Source organism: Malus domestica, chromosome 01 (assembly GCF_042453785.1).
Source record: "Malus domestica chromosome 01, GDT2T_hap1".
NCBI classification, from domain to species: Eukaryota; Viridiplantae; Streptophyta; class Magnoliopsida; order Rosales; family Rosaceae; genus Malus; species Malus domestica.
This window is the reverse complement of record NC_091661.1, coordinates 23,156,179-23,177,102: the sequence shown is the minus strand read 5'-3', so window position 1 is coordinate 23,177,102 and position 20,924 is coordinate 23,156,179. Positions and strand designations below refer to the sequence as shown.

At 38.4% G+C, this 20,924-nt stretch overlaps 1 protein-coding gene and 1 pseudogene across 1 annotated transcript; one reads left to right on the top strand and one right to left on the bottom strand.

The window, feature by feature from the left end:
* The first annotated feature begins 2,633 nt into the window (after positions 1–2,633).
* On the top strand, positions 2,634–4,515 carry LOC139189144 (probable LRR receptor-like serine/threonine-protein kinase At1g05700). The gene is made up of 2 exons (XM_070807478.1): positions 2,634–3,040; positions 4,488–4,515. Exons 1-2 carry the CDS (start codon positions 2,634–2,636, stop codon positions 4,513–4,515), a joined length of 435 nt encoding a protein of 144 aa, XP_070663579.1.
* Positions 4,516–11,058: 6,543 nt separating this feature from the next.
* LOC103417734 (uncharacterized) lies at positions 11,059–13,101 on the bottom strand (annotated as a pseudogene).
* Between the last annotated feature and the right edge of the window lie 7,823 nt (positions 13,102–20,924).

Sequence of the window (20,924 nt, the reverse complement as noted above, 5' to 3'; positions counted from 1 at the left end):
GAGGGTCTAACCATTTGCACCCAAGTTCGATTACCTCTTCCCATAAAATTGAGTACTTTAAAATATATTTTGTCTTGTCAAACAAAGAATATAAACTATTCAAATTAAAAACCATAAAATTGAGTACTTTAAAATATATTTTGTCTTGTCAAACAAAGAATATAAACTATTCAAATTAAAAAAAAAAAAAAGAGTTTCAAACTTGAATGCTAAGGGGTTGACACACTGCTCTAGTTAACTGCCTAAGACCCCTAACCCATATTTTTACTTTAACACGTTGATGAGTCTATATTATACTATATATTTTACCTTATTCTTAGTATTAATTTATTGGTTATTTTAGTAGAATTTTGATACTTTGATTTATATTCTTAATGTAGGATATTCGACTTCCTCCGGAGCCAAAAGTGATCAAACAGATGAATTTTGGAGTGATTCCAATTGGAGGATGTTCGTGAGTCTGTTGAATTGATTGTATCAAAGTTTCATAATTTTATACCGAGCGCTTTATCTATGGCGATCAAATAAACGAGCAGCGCACAGTGCTGTCAAAGTGACGTTTTGGGCTTCTTGGGGTTTTTTGGTGTCCAATATGGTGTCTTTCGGGTTCGAGGCATTGTACAATTATGCTCGGGACATCTCAAGCTTTAATTCTAGCCGTTTTAGGCCTGTTTTGAATCCCCGAAGATCCAGAAACGTGGCTATTTTGAGACTACGCAGATTTTGGGTGAATTTTATTAGTCGGATTTTGTTTCCTAATTTATTTGGTTTCCTAGTTTTATTCTAAGACTTTTTCTAGGTAGGGTTTTATTTTCTAGTAGTATAAATAAGGCTTTTTAGCCATTATGGTTTTTTTTAGAGAAGATAGGGGGATAGGAAAAAAATGCATGCACACTTTAGAAAGCTTTTGGATTCAAGTTTATTTTGAAGGTGTTTTCTATCCTTATATTTAATAATATTTCGTTGTATGATTGCTTGTAACTAAATTCCGTTTGCTAGGGTGATGCTACGAACCTTAGCAAGAATATGTAGTTTCTTTTCAATTTGGTTATGATATTATGCATGCACGTTTGAATTATTAATCACTGGTTTAAACTATCTATTTGTCTTAATGCTTAGCTACCATTAAGATCTTTAGAAAAATAATTTGATGCAATTTTGGTCAGAGGTCAGTCCCTGAAATTGACGAATGCTTCTTGTGATTAATATGTGCAAGTTCACTTAGGATGAATACCATGTCTTAAGGGTTGTATGGTTTTTTAAAAGGTTTCACAAAGCTTAATAAGTCATGCATGTTTAGATTTGATTTGAATAACACAGACGGGTTGCATGTTTGATATACGCTCTATGTTGGGGGTCCAAGTAGGCATATATTAGGAAAACCTAGGCTTCAAAATATGCATTTGTAATTCATAAGTAATTGAAAGAATTACATAAGATTGTAAGGTGACGGCGGAACCCTAGGTTTTTACAATTTAATTTTCAAAACTTGTTTTCTTTTAGTTTATTTTATTTTGTCACTTTATTTCTATTAAATTTGTTTTTATTATTTGAAATCACAAAATCACCTTTTTCCAAAACTTTGTTTTAAGTAATTAATTAAGATTTGATTAGATACAAATTATTCATTCAATCCCTGAAGAGAACGACCTTGCTAGAGCCGATTATACTACAATTACCTTGTACTCTTGCAAGTATTTAAAGTGTTTTTATCCTTACTTTTGTAGGTGGTAAAAATACATATCACATGTCTTTGACTTTTTTTTTTGTAGGTTTAACGAATTATCGGCCCATTTTATATACGATACATTCTAGGTTCGATCACAAGATGGTTGCCAAGAGAGTCTAAAATGTCCTCATGAGTCTTTCCGACCCCCAGAAGAATGGAATTGTTGTGGTTAAGCCACTAGCTAGTCTTGTTTTTACTAAATTTCTATGGAAACCCATTGGTAATTATTAAATAATTATATTTAGATCAAAAGTTTGAAGTTTGCAATGTTGGTTTCGATATTTCTTAACGAAACAGAGATAAATTCAAGAAATAGTGCCACTGCGACATGTATGTATATATTTGTCACAGCAGTGTGTGTGTGTGTATATATATGTTATAATATTAGTCTCTGCGGTGGAGATATCCAGGGGAGGGTATTTTCATTGACATAAGTCACATAACTAAATCAAATCTAACCTCATAAACCAAACATCCCTCACTGAAATTCATTCTCAATTCTAAAACTCAAGCCACTCTCTATGAATACAAATTTATGGGTACCGGCGCTTCTTCTAGCCTTCCATTTATTCCGCGCTTCGTCTCATAGTACGTCTAACTTGCAACGCATAATTTTTATTTCCTCCGTCATGTCGTTATGTTACTAAACTCTCAATTCTTGTTCATATATATTCATTCGAGTACAAAGTCACCTGATCGATAGTTTAGATTGTGATTGACCGCGTACATCAAACTTGCTCTTGATTATTGCTTTTTAAATCGCAGTTACAATCAGATGGCTGAACATTGACTGCGGTAGCAATGCTACACGTTGGGATAAAACTTACTCTAATGGGTCACAGACAATGACTACACCAAGGCAGGCATCAACAAGCAAGTTCCACAAAAGCAACCACTTGAAGCAATGAACACCCTCCGATCATTCCCTAACCAAAACCAGCAAAATTGTTATGTTTTGCCTTACAATGCACCTACTCAGCGGTACTTGATCAGGGCGGGCTTCTACTACGGAGACTATGATGGTCTCTCCCGCCCTCCGCCGTTTGATCTTTGTATCAACGGCCGAAAGTGGTCAACGGTCAAAGCATCAATGGCGGAAGGGCCATTGTACCATGAAGCCATGTATGTGAATCAAGGGTCAGGATCACTAAATGTGTGTGTTGTGCAGTTTGAGAAGGGAATGGTTCCCTTTGTATCTTCAATAGAAGCTGTTCCAATATATGTTCTAACTGGTCCATTGTACCCTAAGATGAAGACCAGTTACGCTTATGATCTAATATCTCCGGTTAATCTTGGTGGCAATGAAGTAAGGTATACCTTTCTCAAAATCATTAGTGTCAATTTACCATTTTTATTCTCTGCATCTTTATCACACAACATAAGTGACTACTGAATTTCGTATGTTGCATTGTGTCGGAATGAACATTGACATGAGAAATAGGGCGAATTATATGTAACACAAAGTGCTATTAGAATCGCACACAACTCGAAAAAATTTAAATTCATATGAGTTCTCAAAAATTCCATATGAGCTTAACCATGTAAAAGCGAGTGTCACATAAACATTGAGAGGTAGGTAAAATAGTTATATATATCAGGCCCTTTATGCAAAAAGATTTATTTATTTTTTTAAATGAGGATTAGTTATGGGGCCCACTCCACATTGAATTTTAACGATCTGAACTGTCTATTTTGTTTCATAGATCATCCTCGGAAAAATTCAATTCAATTCGAAACCATTTGCCTATTTAATTATCAAGATCAAATTTCATTGTTTCTTATATAACAAAGTATTCGTTTATTTTTTTAAGCCCAATTAGATGTCTTAAATATTACCGATTTGGCTAATATTTTTGAATGATGGTCTATGAGGTACAACTTGAAAAATAAACGGTTCGGATCGTTAAAGTTCAATGTTGTGTGAACCCCACAACTAATTCTCATTTTTATAAAAAAAAAATTAAAAAAAAAAAGGAATATCTTCCTGTTGACCCTAAAAACTACCAAGCCTACGTGGCGCGCAGGCCGAGTAATTAGTAAGCTAACTACGTCATTCGGTTGTATGCGGGGCGTGCCAACTCGTTGGCCGAGCTCGGTTGAAGAGTTAAATTTGTTGATGTTGCGTTGGATGCGCGTCTGACTTCTCGATCGTGCGACTGCAGCCGAGGAAGGAACACGTCTTGACCTTCGGGTTCTAGAGCCTGAATACAAGGCTGCTAGTTCTGCGAAATTCAATATCAAATTCGGCTTTTAATGTGCCGAATGTAGTAACTTGTAACACATCTTTTTGCCGAGAAGGCTAACGAGATGACATCTGCCAATAAGGATTTGAAAATCATTCTCGACCAAGACTTGGATAGATAACCAGTCGGCCCCGTCTCAGTGCTGTTTATCCAAACTGAAGGTGCTTCACGGTCGGCTGATTCTACGGCAACAGTGCTGTTTATCTAAACTGAAGATGTTCGCCGGTTGCCTTCACAGTGCTATTTATCCAAACTGAAGATGTGTTGGCGAAAAATAAAATAAAAAATCTCAAGATGTTTGAGAGGTTTCGCGTAAAGCGAGGATTTGAGCATGGCAGTTTGTGTGTTGAGTTGGAGGTCCTTTTGTTGTTGCACAACCACTCCTATTTATAGAGACATGCATGCTTGACGTGGCTTGATCCTTGAGTAGAGTCCAATTTCAATCTCCCATGTGTTTGACGTGGCTTGATCTTCAAAGGATTATATTTGATCTTTGATGTGGTTTGCATGCGCAGATTAATCTTCCATCAGCCCTCATCTTAAATTGGATGAGTACCTATTTAAAATGTCCACGAAAAATCATCCATGTTTGACAGGATCAAAACCAATATAATTGCATGAGGTTATCATGCAATTATCCAGCCAAATAAAACCATGTTTAATTCAAAATATCCACATCCTTATCACACATGAACGCTGTTTATACCATATTTAGGGCCTCGTATTTAGACCTCGTATAAATACTCGGGGGACTTAAATGTAATTATGTAATAAAGGAAGGGGCAAATATGTAATAAGTGAGGAGTCCTTATTTTATAAAAGGACCTTTTACCCTCACAATTGGGGGAGGCCAATTCCTAGGGCTCCTCTCACCCTATCTCAACGCTCTCACTCTCAGAGCTCTCTCTCTCTCCCTCAAATAAATACAATCAGTGTGGACGTAGCCCAAACCTTGGGATGAACCACGATACATCTTAGGTCATTTACATTTCTTGCAGATTCACGATCAGATTTATGTTGTTCCAAGACCATTCGGTTTTGTGTATCAACATTTGGCGCCGTCTGTGGGAATCGACACAAAAAGTTATGTCGGTTCTCTTTCATTTTTTCACATTCGCCGTGAATCTGCAAAATCACACAAACCCAGAAACCAAAGTCACTGCAAAACCCATATCTCAAAAATGCAGAAAGGAAAACTCCAAAACTCAAGAAAAATCATATGCTGAATTTTGGATGGGAACCCATGAGTCCAAACCTTCCTTTCTGATTCATAAGATCTCGTTCCATCTCTCCTAGTTCCCCTACCAGCTCAAACGACGTCGTCCAGCTCTCACGTTGCTTCACCATTCTCTCTCTGCGAAGCATATTTCTACAGAAACTACTGAAGATGAACAACCAAATTAGCAGTACGGGGCTTGAACTAGCAAATTTGCTGATGACTTCTCCCCTGCACCAGTCATGGGACGCAGTCCAGAAGCAAAAGCTCCAAACAGCTTCCATGACGTTGCTTCACCATTATCTCTCTGCAAAAGCTCCAGTCAGCTTCCAGACAGTCGCTTATACATTAGCGAAATCAACCACTCATTCATCCATCATCACTAATTGCTAACGACGGTGCTGCCGATGTTGAGTCAGTTCCGGCACCTGTCACCGGTCGATTCGCCTCCGTCTACAGCGAGGTCCAGGCCGGTTGTATCGATGCACTTCATCTCCCTTCCGTGCTCAGAAAACCCTTCAAGGTCGTCGACGGTCCTGCTCAAAAAGCCCTTCAAGGTCGTCTCGGTGCTAATGACACTGTCAAAGCTTTCGACAAAAATAGAGGATTTGGATGATGAAATTGCCCAGATCAAGACAGCCATGAAATCCAACGTGGATGTGAGCTTCGATTATGTCGGTTTTTAACACAACCATGTCAACAACACTTAGTGCCACCCGTCCCGGCGTTAAAGTTTGCCTTGTCAGAATGGAACATGGCGCAATGACAGTCCCATTTACTCCAGCTGCTACCAAGAAAGGTGTTGTCCCCGACGAGAGAGCTGTGACCGACGTCCACCACCTTTGATGGGTCTATAACCTACCCCTTCAAAATTTTCAATCATCCAACAGCACGGCCAGTGGGAAGAGCTTCCTGTCAGGTAACCTACCCTTTCAGGTTTTTTCCAATCAACATGCCGCCGGGCCCCACCGTCACCTACAAGTCCCAGGTCGTCGCTCTCCTCGACGGCAAGAGCTTCTCGTTGCCCTTCGATGTCTCGAAAGTCAAGAAGAAATACATCTTCACCGGTATTTACATGCCCTTCTTGGAGCTCATCGGCGACTGCCGCATCCTCTCCTACCTCGACCCGTTAGAACCCAAGCACCGATAGTTCAAGAATCTTGAGCTTATTACCTCAGAAAATTTTACTAATCAAGCAGTGATGGAGGCAGTTGGCTCATGTCTAACGAACAAGTATTCAGGAAGGTTTACTAGGTAAAAGAGCAACAGTAAAATTAGGATTTAGGGGAAGAGCATGGGCCTACAATAGAGGTGCAATGGGAAAGTAAAAGCAAAAGCAAGTGAGTGTGTCTGGAGGCGGAGAGATCAGGGTAAAGGAAAAGAAAAAGAAAAAAAAGGGATTCCCTGGGACACAGATAAGAAACGGCTCAAGGAATATTTCAGGAAGTATGGAGAGGTGGTGGAGGCTGTGATCATGAGGAATCGTGCAAAAGCGGAGATAAGATTAATGTACTTATCATTCCTTGTCTGCCATCTGCAAAAGAGAAAAGAAGAAGAGAGGCACATGAGGACACTGCAAAAACAAAGAATAAACACCCAACCAGAATGATGTAATTTATTTTATCTTTCAGAAACATCTGTATAAATCCCATCATAGGGTAATATGTATAAACCCCATCAGAAGGTAAATAAAAAAAAAGCCCAAAATAATGGACTGCAAGCCCAAAATAATGGGCTGCAATGTCATGTGGAGGGCGAAGGCCCATATGCTCAAAAGAGCCAAACCTTTTATTATCACCAACCCGGTGACCAAAAGTACGCCCAGTACTCCATAATTATTCGGTAACCTGCCGCTATTACCACCAACCAGGTGATGAAATGTACAACCCGTACTCTCCTTCATGCCACCAACCAGGTGATCAAAAGTACGCCCAGTACTCCAAATTATACATGAGCATTACTCATGTCATTTATACATAAGCATTCATGAGCATCACTCATGACAATCATACATAAACATTCATGACCATCATTCATGTCAACATTCATGAGCATCACTAATGTTAACATTCATGAGCATCACTCATGACAACATCCATAAGCATCACTAATGTTAACATTCATGAGCATCATTCATGACAACATCCATAAGCATCACTCATGTCATAAACATTCATGAGCATCACTCATGTCAAACAGTTTCAAAAGCTTATTTACAGAGCTCTAGCTTCAAAAGCTTCATTTACAAAAGCTCTAGCTTCCAAAGCTTCATTTACAAAGCTCTAGCTTCAAAAGCTTCATTTACAAAGCTACAGCTTTAAAAGCTTCATTTACAAAAGCTCTAGCTTCGAAAAGCTTCATTTACAGAGCTCTAGCTTCAAAGCTTCACTTGCAAAGCTTCACCTACAAAGCTTCAGTGCAGGGTATACAAATACCACATCCGAAAAACCACCACTTCGGCCCATACACGGATTCAATTTGAAGTCTCCAGCAACAGACTCTATTGACCGAAGACTTGGTGGACTACATTATGTACCATATATTGGGCCTCAACTGGGCCTCATGAAAAATACTTGGGGGACTTAGCCCATTACTTATGTATTGAGGAGCGAGCCCTTATTCTATAAAAGGGACTCCCTCACTTTCATTAGAGAGCACCCATTATTCATGTACTGAGGAGCGATCCTTTATTTTATAAAAAGGACTCCCCCACCATCATTAGAGAGCAACTCCGCCAGCTGAGCAACCGCCTCGCCGCGAGCATCACTCCTAACCCATCACTTATGTATTGAGGAACGAGCCCTTATTCTATAAAAGGGACTCCCTCACCACCATTAGAGAGCATCAACTCTAGCCCATCATTCATGTATTGAGGAGCGAGCCCTTATTCTATAAAAGGGACTCCCTCACCTTAGCCGAGCCAACCAAGGCAACATAAGCCACGAGCCGAGCAGCCTTGCAGCGTATGCTACTTCTAGTTGAGCGTCATTTCAGATTGAGCACTGCCTCATATCGAGCATCAGTTCAAGACAACATCTAGTTACTTCGACCCACACATGGACTGAATTTCAAGTCTCCAGCCAAAAGACTCAATTGACTGAAGACTTTGGGGACTACTGTTTATACCATATTTAGGGTCTCGTATTTAGACCTCATATAAATACTCGAGGGACTTAAATGTGATTATGTAATAAAGGAAGGGGAAAATATGTAATAAGTGAGGAGTCCTTATTCTATAAAAGGACCCCTCACCCTCACAATTGGGGGAGACCAATTCCTAAGGCTCTTCTCACCCCCTCTCAATGCTCTCACTCTCAGAGCTCTCTCTCTCCCTCAAATAAATACAATCAGTGTGGACGTAGCCCAAACCTTAGGGTGAACCACGATACATCTTATGTCATTTACATTTCTTGCAGATTCACGGTCGGATTTACGTTGTTTCAAGACCATCCGGTTTTGTGCATCAACAAACGTGAATCTCTCGTAGACTTGTTTTGTATTCCATTTATCTTGTACGAGAAAATCAAGATAATTTATTAAAAGATAATTATTATGATTAAAACCATAATATTATCTCTTAACAACAACAAAATTATCTTAACTTTCTTATCCGATGGTCTAGAAACATGCTCACTCAACGGCCTCGATTGCTCGGGAAGATATTGTAAAATCGGGTCCAAACACTTCCCTTAAAGGCTTCCTATATTATATATAGTTGTTTATGCCCTTACCCTAATCATATGCTCATTAAATTTTGACATGAAAAATTAGATACAAAATCTTGTATGTGTATTGTTAATTCATGTGAGATTCATAATATATCAACAATAAATTCTAACATTCGACCGTGTCTTTCGCGAACAAATGACGTTGTACGGGCTTCCGTACCCAAAGTCTCTCCTCGATTATTGTAGAAATGAGTTGGATTTTGATTGACAATGGACACAAAATGCTAAATCAATGCAGGTACGCAGAACCATTGAGTGAGGAAAGGTACAACCGCACCAAACTGCGTCCAAGTCCCTACCGTAGCCACTCCCCTCCTTTTAATAGAGAACGACCCTCCTATTCCGGTGCTTCTCGACTCCATCCAATCACTGAAACCTTCTGATCCAATCATCTCCCCCACTCGACCCCACAATCGGCTTACATAGTGCTCTACTTCGCCGAAACGGCAACCTTGCCCAAACCAAATGATACCATGGATCATCAACATCTACATCAACGGTCAGAAAAAGTCTACGGCAACACTTAAATTTGAAGAATGCAAAGTAATCATTTTGTATACTGTGACCGTTGTGGGTCCCATAATTAACGTGACAATGGCGTTGGCCAGTGGGTCCACCCTACCTCTGATAGTGAGTGCCATGGAAGTGTTCACAAGAGTAGAGGCCGATTCGAAGAGTTCTTCTCCCTCTTCCACTCCCGCACATGGCAGTGGCACACAAGGAAGCTTCTTTTATGCATACACATTAATTCAATTTCTTGTATTTGTTTGTTTCTTCTATGCATAGCCTAACCATATACGTTGGATTAATGTCCGTGTAAAGGATTTTATTTGTAATTTTCTTTTTGCATTTATCATCAATTATCATAATAATAGGGCAACATATCTTTTCACTTAATGAAAGTTAAATGCTAATGGGAATCGTTCATGTCTGTATAAATAACTGTCAAATGTAGTTCATATGAATTTTTTATAATGAAGGTCACATAAATTAACGACTTAGAACTACAAATTGATACGGCACATGGGATTTAATAGTAAAAAATAATGATATAATGTTCATGAAGAACAAAATATTTATTTTCCACATCTACATCGAGGATTATAACAAGAGGCAACATGTCTTTTCCCAAACTTCATATATTAGAATGTCCGTCAATTAAATGTGACAAAGACTTAACGAAAGCGAAACTCTTAAACAAATGCATGCCATTGTTTACTACGTAAATTATTTATTAATCAAAGTATAAATCACAAAACTTGGTCCACCGTTAGGTGATAAAGTTATGATTTTGTTGACCTAGATCGGAGAGGGAAGGAGCCCTCACTGGGTAAATAGAATTTGATGCTTTGTCCTTTGGGGTTGTAGTTGTAGAGGCATGATTCATTATTGAAGTTTTTGCCAATTCTTTAAGAACAAAGAGAGAGTGATGTAGAACAAATGATCGAGTGAATTGAAGAGGAAATTGACTAACCAAAGACAAAGGGATGAAGCATAAATTTGCAGATTTGGCATCCAAGCTCTGAATTGAGCCATGATACCTTCTTGAGAAGGGAACAACGCCGTGGTTCCAACTCACAGCTTTGCAGTAAAACATGGTGAATTTTAGCCATGCGAGACCGTTTAGGCTTCGAAAACAGCATTTGAGATTATGTAATAAAAACCGAACCTCGATTTATGTCTAGTTAATGTCGTTTGCTTTCGTTTAAATTACCTAAGCCATTTAAGTTTTCTCAGGGAGTTGTAGTCCATTTATTTAAGTCCATGGATGCTTCAATGTAATCATCAATCATCAATTAATCAAATCATCCTTTGGGATTTCTCTCCAAACTGGTGGATTCCAGAAATTTTTGGTTCTACAGGGATTACACTTGTAATCCTTAGCTTCATGCTACGTCAGAGAGACTAAAAAACAAAATATTATGGTAAGAAAAATTGCACATGTAAATGATGATTAACTGTTGATATATGTCACATGTATTTAAAGAGTTGAACTCATCAATGGTTGAGACGAATTTCACACATTAAATAGGTGAAAGAGGAAAGAGGTAGAGTGCGAAAGCTAAAAAATTTCTTGTGTTTATTTTCTGAATTGAGATTCAAGTCAGTTCTCACAAGTCTATATAAATATACACTATAGTATGCAAATCACAAGCTGATACATATATTGACTCATAAGAAACACAAGAAGAAATTTCAATAAAAACGTCAAAGTAATATTTGTTTGTAGGAGGAAATGATCCGCACACCCTCCCAACAAGATCACACCTTAACATTTCCGGCGAGCATAAAAGCCTTGTAGCTGACAGACCTGACTAATTTGGTGCCGCCCCAAGCAACCTCAAACTCTTTAACCAGCTTTTCGGGCAACAAATCCACGCCTTGTTCTTTGGCTGTATTAACTGCAGACCATGACCGTACAATCTTCAAAAACCCTTCGAAAGACAACTTCTTTGGAATGTCCAGCGCCAATGGACTCCCCTCGCATCCGAAACCAGCGCTCTAAAAAGGAAAAGGAAGCGTCTTGTAACCATCAAACACGTACTGAATGTTACAATGATGATAGGGAAGGGTTGTATCTTCAAGTCGCTTCACAATAGGTTCAAATTCAGGAAAAACTTCGATGTGATTGTAGCACCAAACCGCCAACACGCCTCCTGGCTTCAGAAGCCGCGAAACAAGACTAAAACTTTGGTAGGTCGAACCAGTGCACAGCTTGAGCCACAGTCACCAAGTCCACTGAACTTTCTCCCCCGATCAAGGCTATTAATTCGTCTTCTGTCATGGTTAACGGCGTGTGGGCATATCGAACAAGAGGATGTGGCATTGCACGCTGCAGCTGGGATTCAGTCACATCGGTTCCAATCACTTGTTTATAGTGCTCAGCAACCTTTTTATTAAAACATACAGTCTACATATTAGAGCAATGAATGTTCTCTTGTCAAACTTAACGTGCACAATCGTTGTGGTAACATTTAGCAACAGTCAACATGATCTATACTTGTGTGAAATGCGTTAGACTATAATCTAGGAGGGTGTATTCAATTGGGAATTTGAGAGATTTTAATGAATTTATATATTCATGGATTTTTATGGAGTTTAACTGATTTGTAGAGATTCCATATAAAATTTTGATTTAATTCCCTCGAAATCTCATGGGGAGATGTGAGATTTGTGGATGCTTAAAATACACAACAAAATCTCTCCAATTCCCTCTAATTCCTCAACTTTTCCAAATTCTTTAAATTCTAATTCTAATTGAATACACCTAAAATGTTATGAACTTCTTTCAAATTCTAATTGAATACACCTGGATTTCTAAGGATTTTAATAAACTATCTTAAAATCCTGATTGAATGATTGAATACACATTGAATTTCAGAGAATCACTTAAAATCCAGATTGAATACCCCTAGATTCATTAAAAGAATTAAATTCCCTCAAAATCCCAATTGAATACACCACCTAAAACTTAAGTGGTTTCGAAACGTCCTTTTGCGATTTGAGATGTATCCTCCTGGCGAATCTCAGTATCATTTGTTTTGATTCTATATATGTATATTAATCCTTTGAAAATCAAAGATTTGGGTGCAATAGTCAATTATCTATATATTTTCGGTCTCAATCGCTGCATACAAGTAGTCTATGCAGCATAGAAAAGCAGGGATGCAACCAATATGTATATTATGAAACTATGGAGCTGACAAAACGATATTCAAAATTATTCTAATATGCTATTCAAACTTCCGTGCAAAGGCACCATCATACTAACGTGATCAACTTTCTTGACTCACGTCTATGTGAAAGTCTTAGTTTAAGAGAAAAAATAAACTAACTTGCGTGTATTGTAATTTGTATTGTAAAGTAAATAATTTCAACTGAATTCAAAGAAATGCAGCAAAGTGAGAAGGGAAAGAGGGGTAGTATCGTGATACTAACGCCGATAGCGGCTTGGCCGTTGCCGGTTCCGACATCCCAAGCGAGAGAGAGATGAGGAGTGAGATCTGCCAATTTGGAATACCATTCTTTGGGATAAGTTGGCCTCGAATCCAAGTACAAATCAGCTTGCTTGTCAAACAAACCTGCCATTGATTTCCTGCTGTGGATGATGATTAATCATGGTTAATCTGTATTAACCTGCTCTTAATCTGTATGAAACAAAGAGATTCCTTCACCAAACACAATCAAGCAAAGAGAGAACCGTTTTGCCAAAAAACAAAGCAGAAAATAGCGTAATGGTCGTTGACTTAAAGCTAAATGCTTACGCCATTATTCATTAATAAAAAAAAACATTTACTTAGATAATCTAAAAAACTTAAAGATCGTTAACTGACATTCTTCTCCACTTATAAGTGAGAAGTGTTAAATTCAATTCTAGTGAGTTTCATGACTATTCGGAGGCTACGGAGATAGTATTTAAGTGGTTTTGATAAATTGTTGGCTATATTTCGGATAAAGATCGGATTTAAAATAGACTTGTTTTTGTTTTCTCGTTTATCTGTATGTTTATAGTACCATTAATGTGAAATATCAATAAACAAAAACGGAATAACATCATATCATAATATCAAGGTGCAGACGATAACATCCATTGTTCAAATACAAAAAAAAATATATCAAAAAATAGGTGTACTCTGATTTTAATATAAACTTGCTTAGTCTAACAATCTCTTCCCCAAAATAAAATAAAATAATTAAAAAATAGAAGGAAAATCAGAAGCATACATACCCTTAGTAAACTTAAAATATAATCGTTTGTTCAAAAAAGAAAAAAAAAAACTTTTTATTGGATGTCGCATCTTATCTCCACGAATATGGGGTTTGCATTTCAATTGTCACTTCACATTCAATTAACCTAAAAAAAAAAAAAAAACCCTAATTCCTATACCCTAAAACAAAAATACACACACAAAATCCTGGGAAGCAAGAAAAATAGTCTGAAGCAAATATAAAAGCACGCGAATCTTTTGCCCCAAAGTTGCACCCCCACAAAATGCCGTCAGTTTATCAGCCTAGTAGTAACTTGCTCCTGAGTGCTTTTTTTTCTTTGGTAAAACTGGAATTCATTTACAGAGGAAAAACAACTGAAATACAGAAAATCAAATTGAAGGCTGACAAATAAATAAACATGATAGAAAGAAGGATATGGAAATAAGAAAGCCGCTCTACAGATAGGCCAAACATCATCCCCTCACACTTCTCACTCACTTCAACTAGTGGATATGACAAGCCCCTCTTGTTCAAGATCCTGACAAACGAAGATGGGGGTCTAACAACAGAAAAAAAATCACTCATCTCCGCTCCTTGTTGTGATGCAACAACATCTGCCACTTCATTATCTACCCGACGAACTTAGGACTAGCTGCAAGGCTTGAACGGACTCCCGCAGCTCGAAAATACAGGTTAGAATTGGGAATGCCTCCAAGTTGCCTTTGTCAACTCCTCGTTTTAAGCTCGTAGTGATTTTCTCTTGGGCAAGAAGGCACCCTTCCAATATCTTTAGATCCTCCGCTACACAGACATTTGCAGCCTTAATTTCCTTTCTTCAAACGGTAAAACATTTACGATTCACTTCAATCATATTCTACTTCTACAAATTATACCAAAAGAAATAGGTAAAAATATCTCTTCTTTGCGAATTGGATTTTTTAACAATAAACCAATGAAACCACGAAAAAGTTTAGTACGATCTGATTATTGTGTCTTTGTCTCATTATCTCATTAAATAGATTAAATCCGAAATCCATTTATGGTATCAAATCTTATCTTCAATGTTTAGAGATTGGAAGGTCCCTCCTTCCATCAATGTGTGACTCATTCTCAACATACGTGGACAACACAACATGGTAACGTGACACACATGTGGCCGTTTGGCTTCATAAGTGAGACAACCTACTCTGATACCATGAAGAAAGTTGGGGTTCATCATAAAACCAATTGGCAATATGAAAAGTAGCTCAACCTCTTATAAGCTTATGTAAAGTCCCTCATCTCATCGATGTGAGACTTATTCTCAACACTTACTCCCCGAGTGCTCACTAAGCAACCTTAGGCCATCTCCAATCGAATGGTCAAAAGGGCTAGAAGGTCGAAAAATACCCGAAAATCATCTCCAACCAAAGGTTAGGCTAAAGGGCTCGTGGGCCCCACAGAATCTGAAAGGGCCAACCGACTGGCCACTTTCAGCCAGCCAGCCCACTGGTTAGCCCAATTTCAAATTTTATTTTATTTTGTTCTTTTCCATTGCCCAGCCCACTTTAGGGTTTAGGGCTTAGTTTTTTTTTTTATGGTCCCAGTCCCAACCCACTTTTTGTTTTTATGCCCAACAGCCCTTTTTTTTTTTTTTTTTTTTTTTTATTTCTAATTTTTTTCCTACACAATTTCTCACATATTTTTCACTATTTTATACTATATTACCTCATTTTATCTCAATTCTTCACATTCCATACTATAGCCTTGTGGCTCTCGGTTGGAGACAGTTTTTTGTGACAGTGCTAAAACAAGCTTTATGGCCCTTTGGCCCTCAATTGGAGATGGTAAGGCCATCTCTAACCAAGGGCTGGCCAGATGGCTCATTTTAGCCCTCTGACCCTCCAAGATATTAATAATTTAATGAACAGTACAGAGTCATATTTGCTTCCGTCACCAACCGAGGGCCAAAGGGCCATAGGGCTCGTTTTAGCCCTGTCACAAAAAACCGTCTCCAACCGAGGGCCATAGGGCCAAACATAATTTATTATTTAAATTTAAAAACTACAACAACTTAAATTTAAAAACAACAACTTAAATTTAAAAACTACAACTTATATTTAAAAACTAAAACTAAAATTTAAAAACGACAAATTAAATTTAAAAACTACAAATTAAATTTTAAAACAACATTAACTTAAATTTAAAAATTACAACAACTTAAATTTAATATCCATAATCAACATCATCTTCATCATCGTCCATCCATAATCAACAACTTAAATTTAATATCCATATTTGCCTCCGTCTCCAACCGAGGGCCAAATGACACACCCCGACCCTGATATTCCTCGAATATCAGGATAGGCACATGCTGGCCGACACCTAAGGGTGACGAAAGCCATTAATTGATTATAAGAGTAATGATTAGAAGAAAATATTCATGAATAACATCAGAATTTAAGAGTAATTAACAAAGTTCAAGGAAATGTCTAGAATGAACCAGACACAAACTATACCAAGATTTACAAAAAAGGAAAGAGCATTACAAGATATCACACAAGTGGGTGATAGAGTGCTATTATTGGTAGGGGAATGCCTCGTACGTCAAGTCGTAGTCCTCGTTTCTATGACCTGAATAGGGGCGCAAAACAAAGGTGAGTGGACCAAGTTTATATATACAATAATAATAAAACAGTTATCAACATACTAACCCCCAAAGTTTAAATAGTGAAAACTACTAGCATAGTAAGTGATGGATTTAATAAAAATCCTAGCATGCCAAATATCTCAAAAGTCATATCGCAGAAATGCATCGCGGAAATCAAAACAATAAACGTATCATAAATCGTCTCGTAAACGTGGTGTGCTGCTAGAAAGATCACCGAATAAATATAACTCCCAGCCCAATGCCTGCACCTCAGTCTCTGTGCCCGTAGCCAGAGATAACTCTCTCCCGGCCCAATGCCTGTCTCCGTGTCCCTCAGCCTTTCGCTAGGGATTATTTCTCCCGGCCTACATGCCAACACCAGATCCTCGCCCCAGGTGGCATAGTGTCTACTAGGTACGCACAAATATTTACGTCTCTCATAAATAACCACTTCATAGTATAAAGTCATCCATCGTCTATACTATAAAGAGGGGTTTCTAAAACATGTTCTAGCATCCTATCGTCATCCATCGGATAGTCTACCAGTTCATGGTTTTTATAGAAAATACGATATATTAAAATATAGCACAAACTAGGCTAACAATTTATTTTCTCACCAAAACACGAGACGAAATCAATAAATTTCATAAACAGGCTTAACATAAATCAATTCATAAATTTGTAGGCATGCTAATCATTTATGCATTTATTATAAAATCATGTAATTTTAGAAGGGGTCCACTCACAGTACTTAGTTGCCAAAAGCTGCGCCACCAGCGAAGACGGAAATGTCACAATAATTGCCCCTAAGCACATAAAGAGTCCAATAAATAAAACTATATAATAGCAATTGAATTTGGGAAAACGGACATTGGAAACGGATTCAGAACGTCAAATTAGAAGGGTCTCGGACGAAAACCCGAAAAGTCAACCCTAAAGTCAACGTTGAACGGGGGTCAATGGTCAAATTAGGTCTATCGGGTTTTAGGCTTGAAATCCGGATTAGGGTTTAGGTTAAATAGGATTAGGATATATTGGGTTTTGGGTTTTCTAAGGTTTTTGGGTTAAAAGGGTTTAGGGTGAAGAAATGTGGTTTGGGTTTAAACCCCAAACACACACACACACACGGGCTGCACATGCAGTGCACAGCCCACACAACACACACACACACACACAGGCCAGCCCTAAGGCCTTATTAAAGGGTTGGGCTTAGAGCCCCTTAACCAAAAACCGGCCCAAGGCCTTTGGGTTTTTAAAAACAAATAAACAAAAACAAAAAGGATGCGGGCTGGGGTTTTGGGCTAAGATATAACGGGCTTAAGGCCCGTGGGGTTTTCCAAAAGGCCTGAGAGGCCTGGTTTTGCCGAAGAATAAGGCCGGAGATTCGGCGAAAAAACCACCCAACTTTAAACGGCTATAACTTGGTCACTACTCAACGAATTCAAGCGAGACAAAAAACGAAAGTTGTAGCCCTTGAAGAGACGAAGAGAATGATACCTCACAAGTCGTCCAACTCGCCATGGTTTGGTCGAAAAATGCCTCGAAAGCCACTGAGGTCGCCAGAAACTGGGTAAGATTGAGTATAACGTCTTCAATACTCAACGAAATCGAGTGAACAAAAACGAAAGTTGTAGTTCTCGACGAGACGAAGAGATTGATACCTTACACTCCGGCCAACTCGCCGTGGTTTGGCCGGAAATGGCCTCGAAAGGGGCGGTGCTCGCCGGAGGTTCCTTTTCTCTGCTTTCACCAATCTCGCTGCGATGGAAGAAAGACTAGAGCAGTGCTTGATGATGATGATGTTCTCGAGTAGAGTAGCTGCAGGTGATTATGGTGGTGGGTGTTCATGGTGATAGAAAGGGACAGAAAGATGACAGGGGTATACGGGAAAGGGAAGAAGAAGAGGAAGAAAGAAAACTGGGATAGGAGAGAGGGAGACCGGGAAACACAAAAAAAAATAAAACAAGGTGGGCCCCACGGGCTCACCAATTAAGGCTTTAAAACAATTTTTAAATAAAATGGGGTTGGGGTGTTTCAATCTACCACCCTTATAAAAAAAATTTCGTCCCCGAAATTTAAAATAACATACTACACTGAAAAACTCGAAAATACGAAAAAGGATACACATATATATACGTAACGAAGAAATCAAATCAGAACGGTTGTACAAAAGGAAAAATGCCATCCCGTCGCGATCGGGTTGCAATGATTCCATCTTTCATGCCTCCAGGCTCAAACTTTCTTTCCCCATCAGTGTAAAAATAGGAAACATACTTTAATAAAATGTAAAGTTGAAAACACAAAATAGCTTAAGGCCAGATAACGTCAAAATAGATATGTACTAACATATAGTTCAAAAACTCGAATCAACTTAAAAATGAAAACAGAAATACTTTTCCAAAAACATTTGTACGTCAAAACAATTAACTAGAGTAAATGAAGTTAAAATACTTATACTAAAAATCAAAACTGAAGAATGAGAGTAGGTCTCACCCAAGAATTCGAAATGTCACGCACTTCGAGAACATATGTATCTTTGGGTCGAGTCCCAAGAATAACAATTCTGAATCTGCGTCAGCTACTGTAGACGAATCTTCTTGCCCACTTGCTTAATGAATCCAACAAATAAGCTATCGATATCACAATCGGCCGCCCGTGATATCGATCACACATTTGTTGTCTCGATAAGCAAGCAGTAATTATCTGAGGATGCACAATTTTACACGTCGTAAATTCGATCCCCTGAATACAAGCTCGCACAACTCCTCTAACAACCAATGTTACCTGCAGAAATTCTAGTACCATCTCGCAACAGTGCCATACCCAAACCAAATAAAACAGAAACTGCTGTCGTAAAACTCTATCCAGCACCAAGCATCATATCCTCCTCAGTTCTTCCTAATGTAACCAACCACTCCAGAATTTTGCCAATAAATAACCCATTTGAAGACTGTACCTTGGGATTCAAGAGAAGTGGCTACCATGTTAGTAGTAGACCCAAAAGCTCGAACCAAGCAAGCAGAAAACGAGAAGTCATCTTCCTTAACACACAGTATCTCTTAGGAACTGTCGTAGTGCTTAATCCACCTCTCCATTTTTGCTTAGTTGCAGATTTCTAGTCAAACAAGATCAAAGTTGGTGGAAAGAAGAACGACTCTCAAATGGTCATCCTAACAACCAAAGAGAACATGCACATTTCGAGAGAAATGTAAAGATTATCCAATTCTCGCTTCAACCGTCCTGTAGTGCCATTCCAGAATGCACCAAACAGATCTGCTAGAACTGTTTTAACAACCATGTACTCACAACAATAAGGTTTGAAAGTAAAGCAGTGGAAATATGCGTCGAGACGAACACATATCGTTGGAAAATAACCGATGTGATGCCTATGAATTCTAGTAAGATGGTGATACAATATGCTGACCTTCTGTACCACAATCTTCACCAGTCTCTTACAAAAATACAACTTAAACCTCATACCCACATGGAATTCTTTCTGGTAAGTCTGGTAAGTTTGTGAAAAGATTATGCTCCCAACATTCATGTCCAAATCGATAAGAATTGGGCGCACACTTCCGTCGAATCCATCAATCGTGAATTCCTCACTAATTGAGCGAGAAACCATGTCGGAAAGGCTGAAACAATACTCAAGAATTTAAGAGTCAAAACAATTCCATAAAAAGATAGATTACAAGAAATCAGGATTTGAACCAGAAACCACGCTAAGAACAAACTCCTATTGTTCTGGCATGATTCAATTTTACATTGAGAAACCAACAAGCGAAGGAAGATAAAGATGCAGAAATACAAATCACTATTTATGATTATTTTGCAAATCATCACAGTATGGTCAACTGGTTTCTTAGCCAAAAAGGAAATAGGTCTAAGCTCAAGAATATTTAAGAACTGATAATAAGATTTGACGAGGCCAAAGACAATTTTGAAATTCACAACACTTTGTGAGAGCTGTTTCAAAGTTCAAAAATTAAATGTAGAATCTCTGAATCAGCAGAATAGCGAAGAAGGAAGATACAAAACAACCTGCGTATGCATGCAGTGGCACGATTGGCTACCTTAAAATGATGCCCTTGAGTAAACCAAAGCTCAATGAGTCCAGAGAAGTTCAGAGTAAAGCTCGATCTTCATATAATGATGAATATGATAAAGTCTCAAGCCATTACACTGAAAATTACAAAGCTGAACAGCTAGGCTGCAAGCAAGGGACTAAGTTCACCTTCCCTGAAAAACTCGCGGACAAGGAACTAGGGTTTTCCGTCGAGTACCAGACCCAGGTGAAATTCAAGGAATCTGTTTATCCAAACAAGGCTGGATATTCATCATCCAAATCCAACTACAACAACAACAAGAATTGCAACTCAATTTGGAAATTGATGAGAATAGTGTTTACTACTGAGGAGTTTCCAAAGATTTCGATGTAGAGCCGATTTCGCCTGCAATTCCTAGGGAACGCATGTTGCAGAGTGGCATCGCCATTTCGAATCTACGGCTGGTCTTAACCAAAATTCCTCAAATTGAGATTTCTAAAACATGTCGCTGAGTATCGATCTGATGTTTAAAGTCGTCCAACAAATCAAACACGTCATCGATGAGGCACAATCCCGACACGAATTCTTGTATTTCAACCAGAAGATGACAATTCAAACAGAGA

Coding starts and splice junctions, on each gene's coding strand:
- LOC139189144 (XM_070807478.1), top strand. CDS start 2,634: ATGAACACCCTCCGATCATTCCCTAACCAAAACCAGCAAAATTGTTAT. Junction 3,041..4,487: donor CTTGGTGGCAATGAAGTAAG/GTATACCTTTCT, acceptor TTGCATGCGCAG/ATTAATCTTCCATCAGCCCT.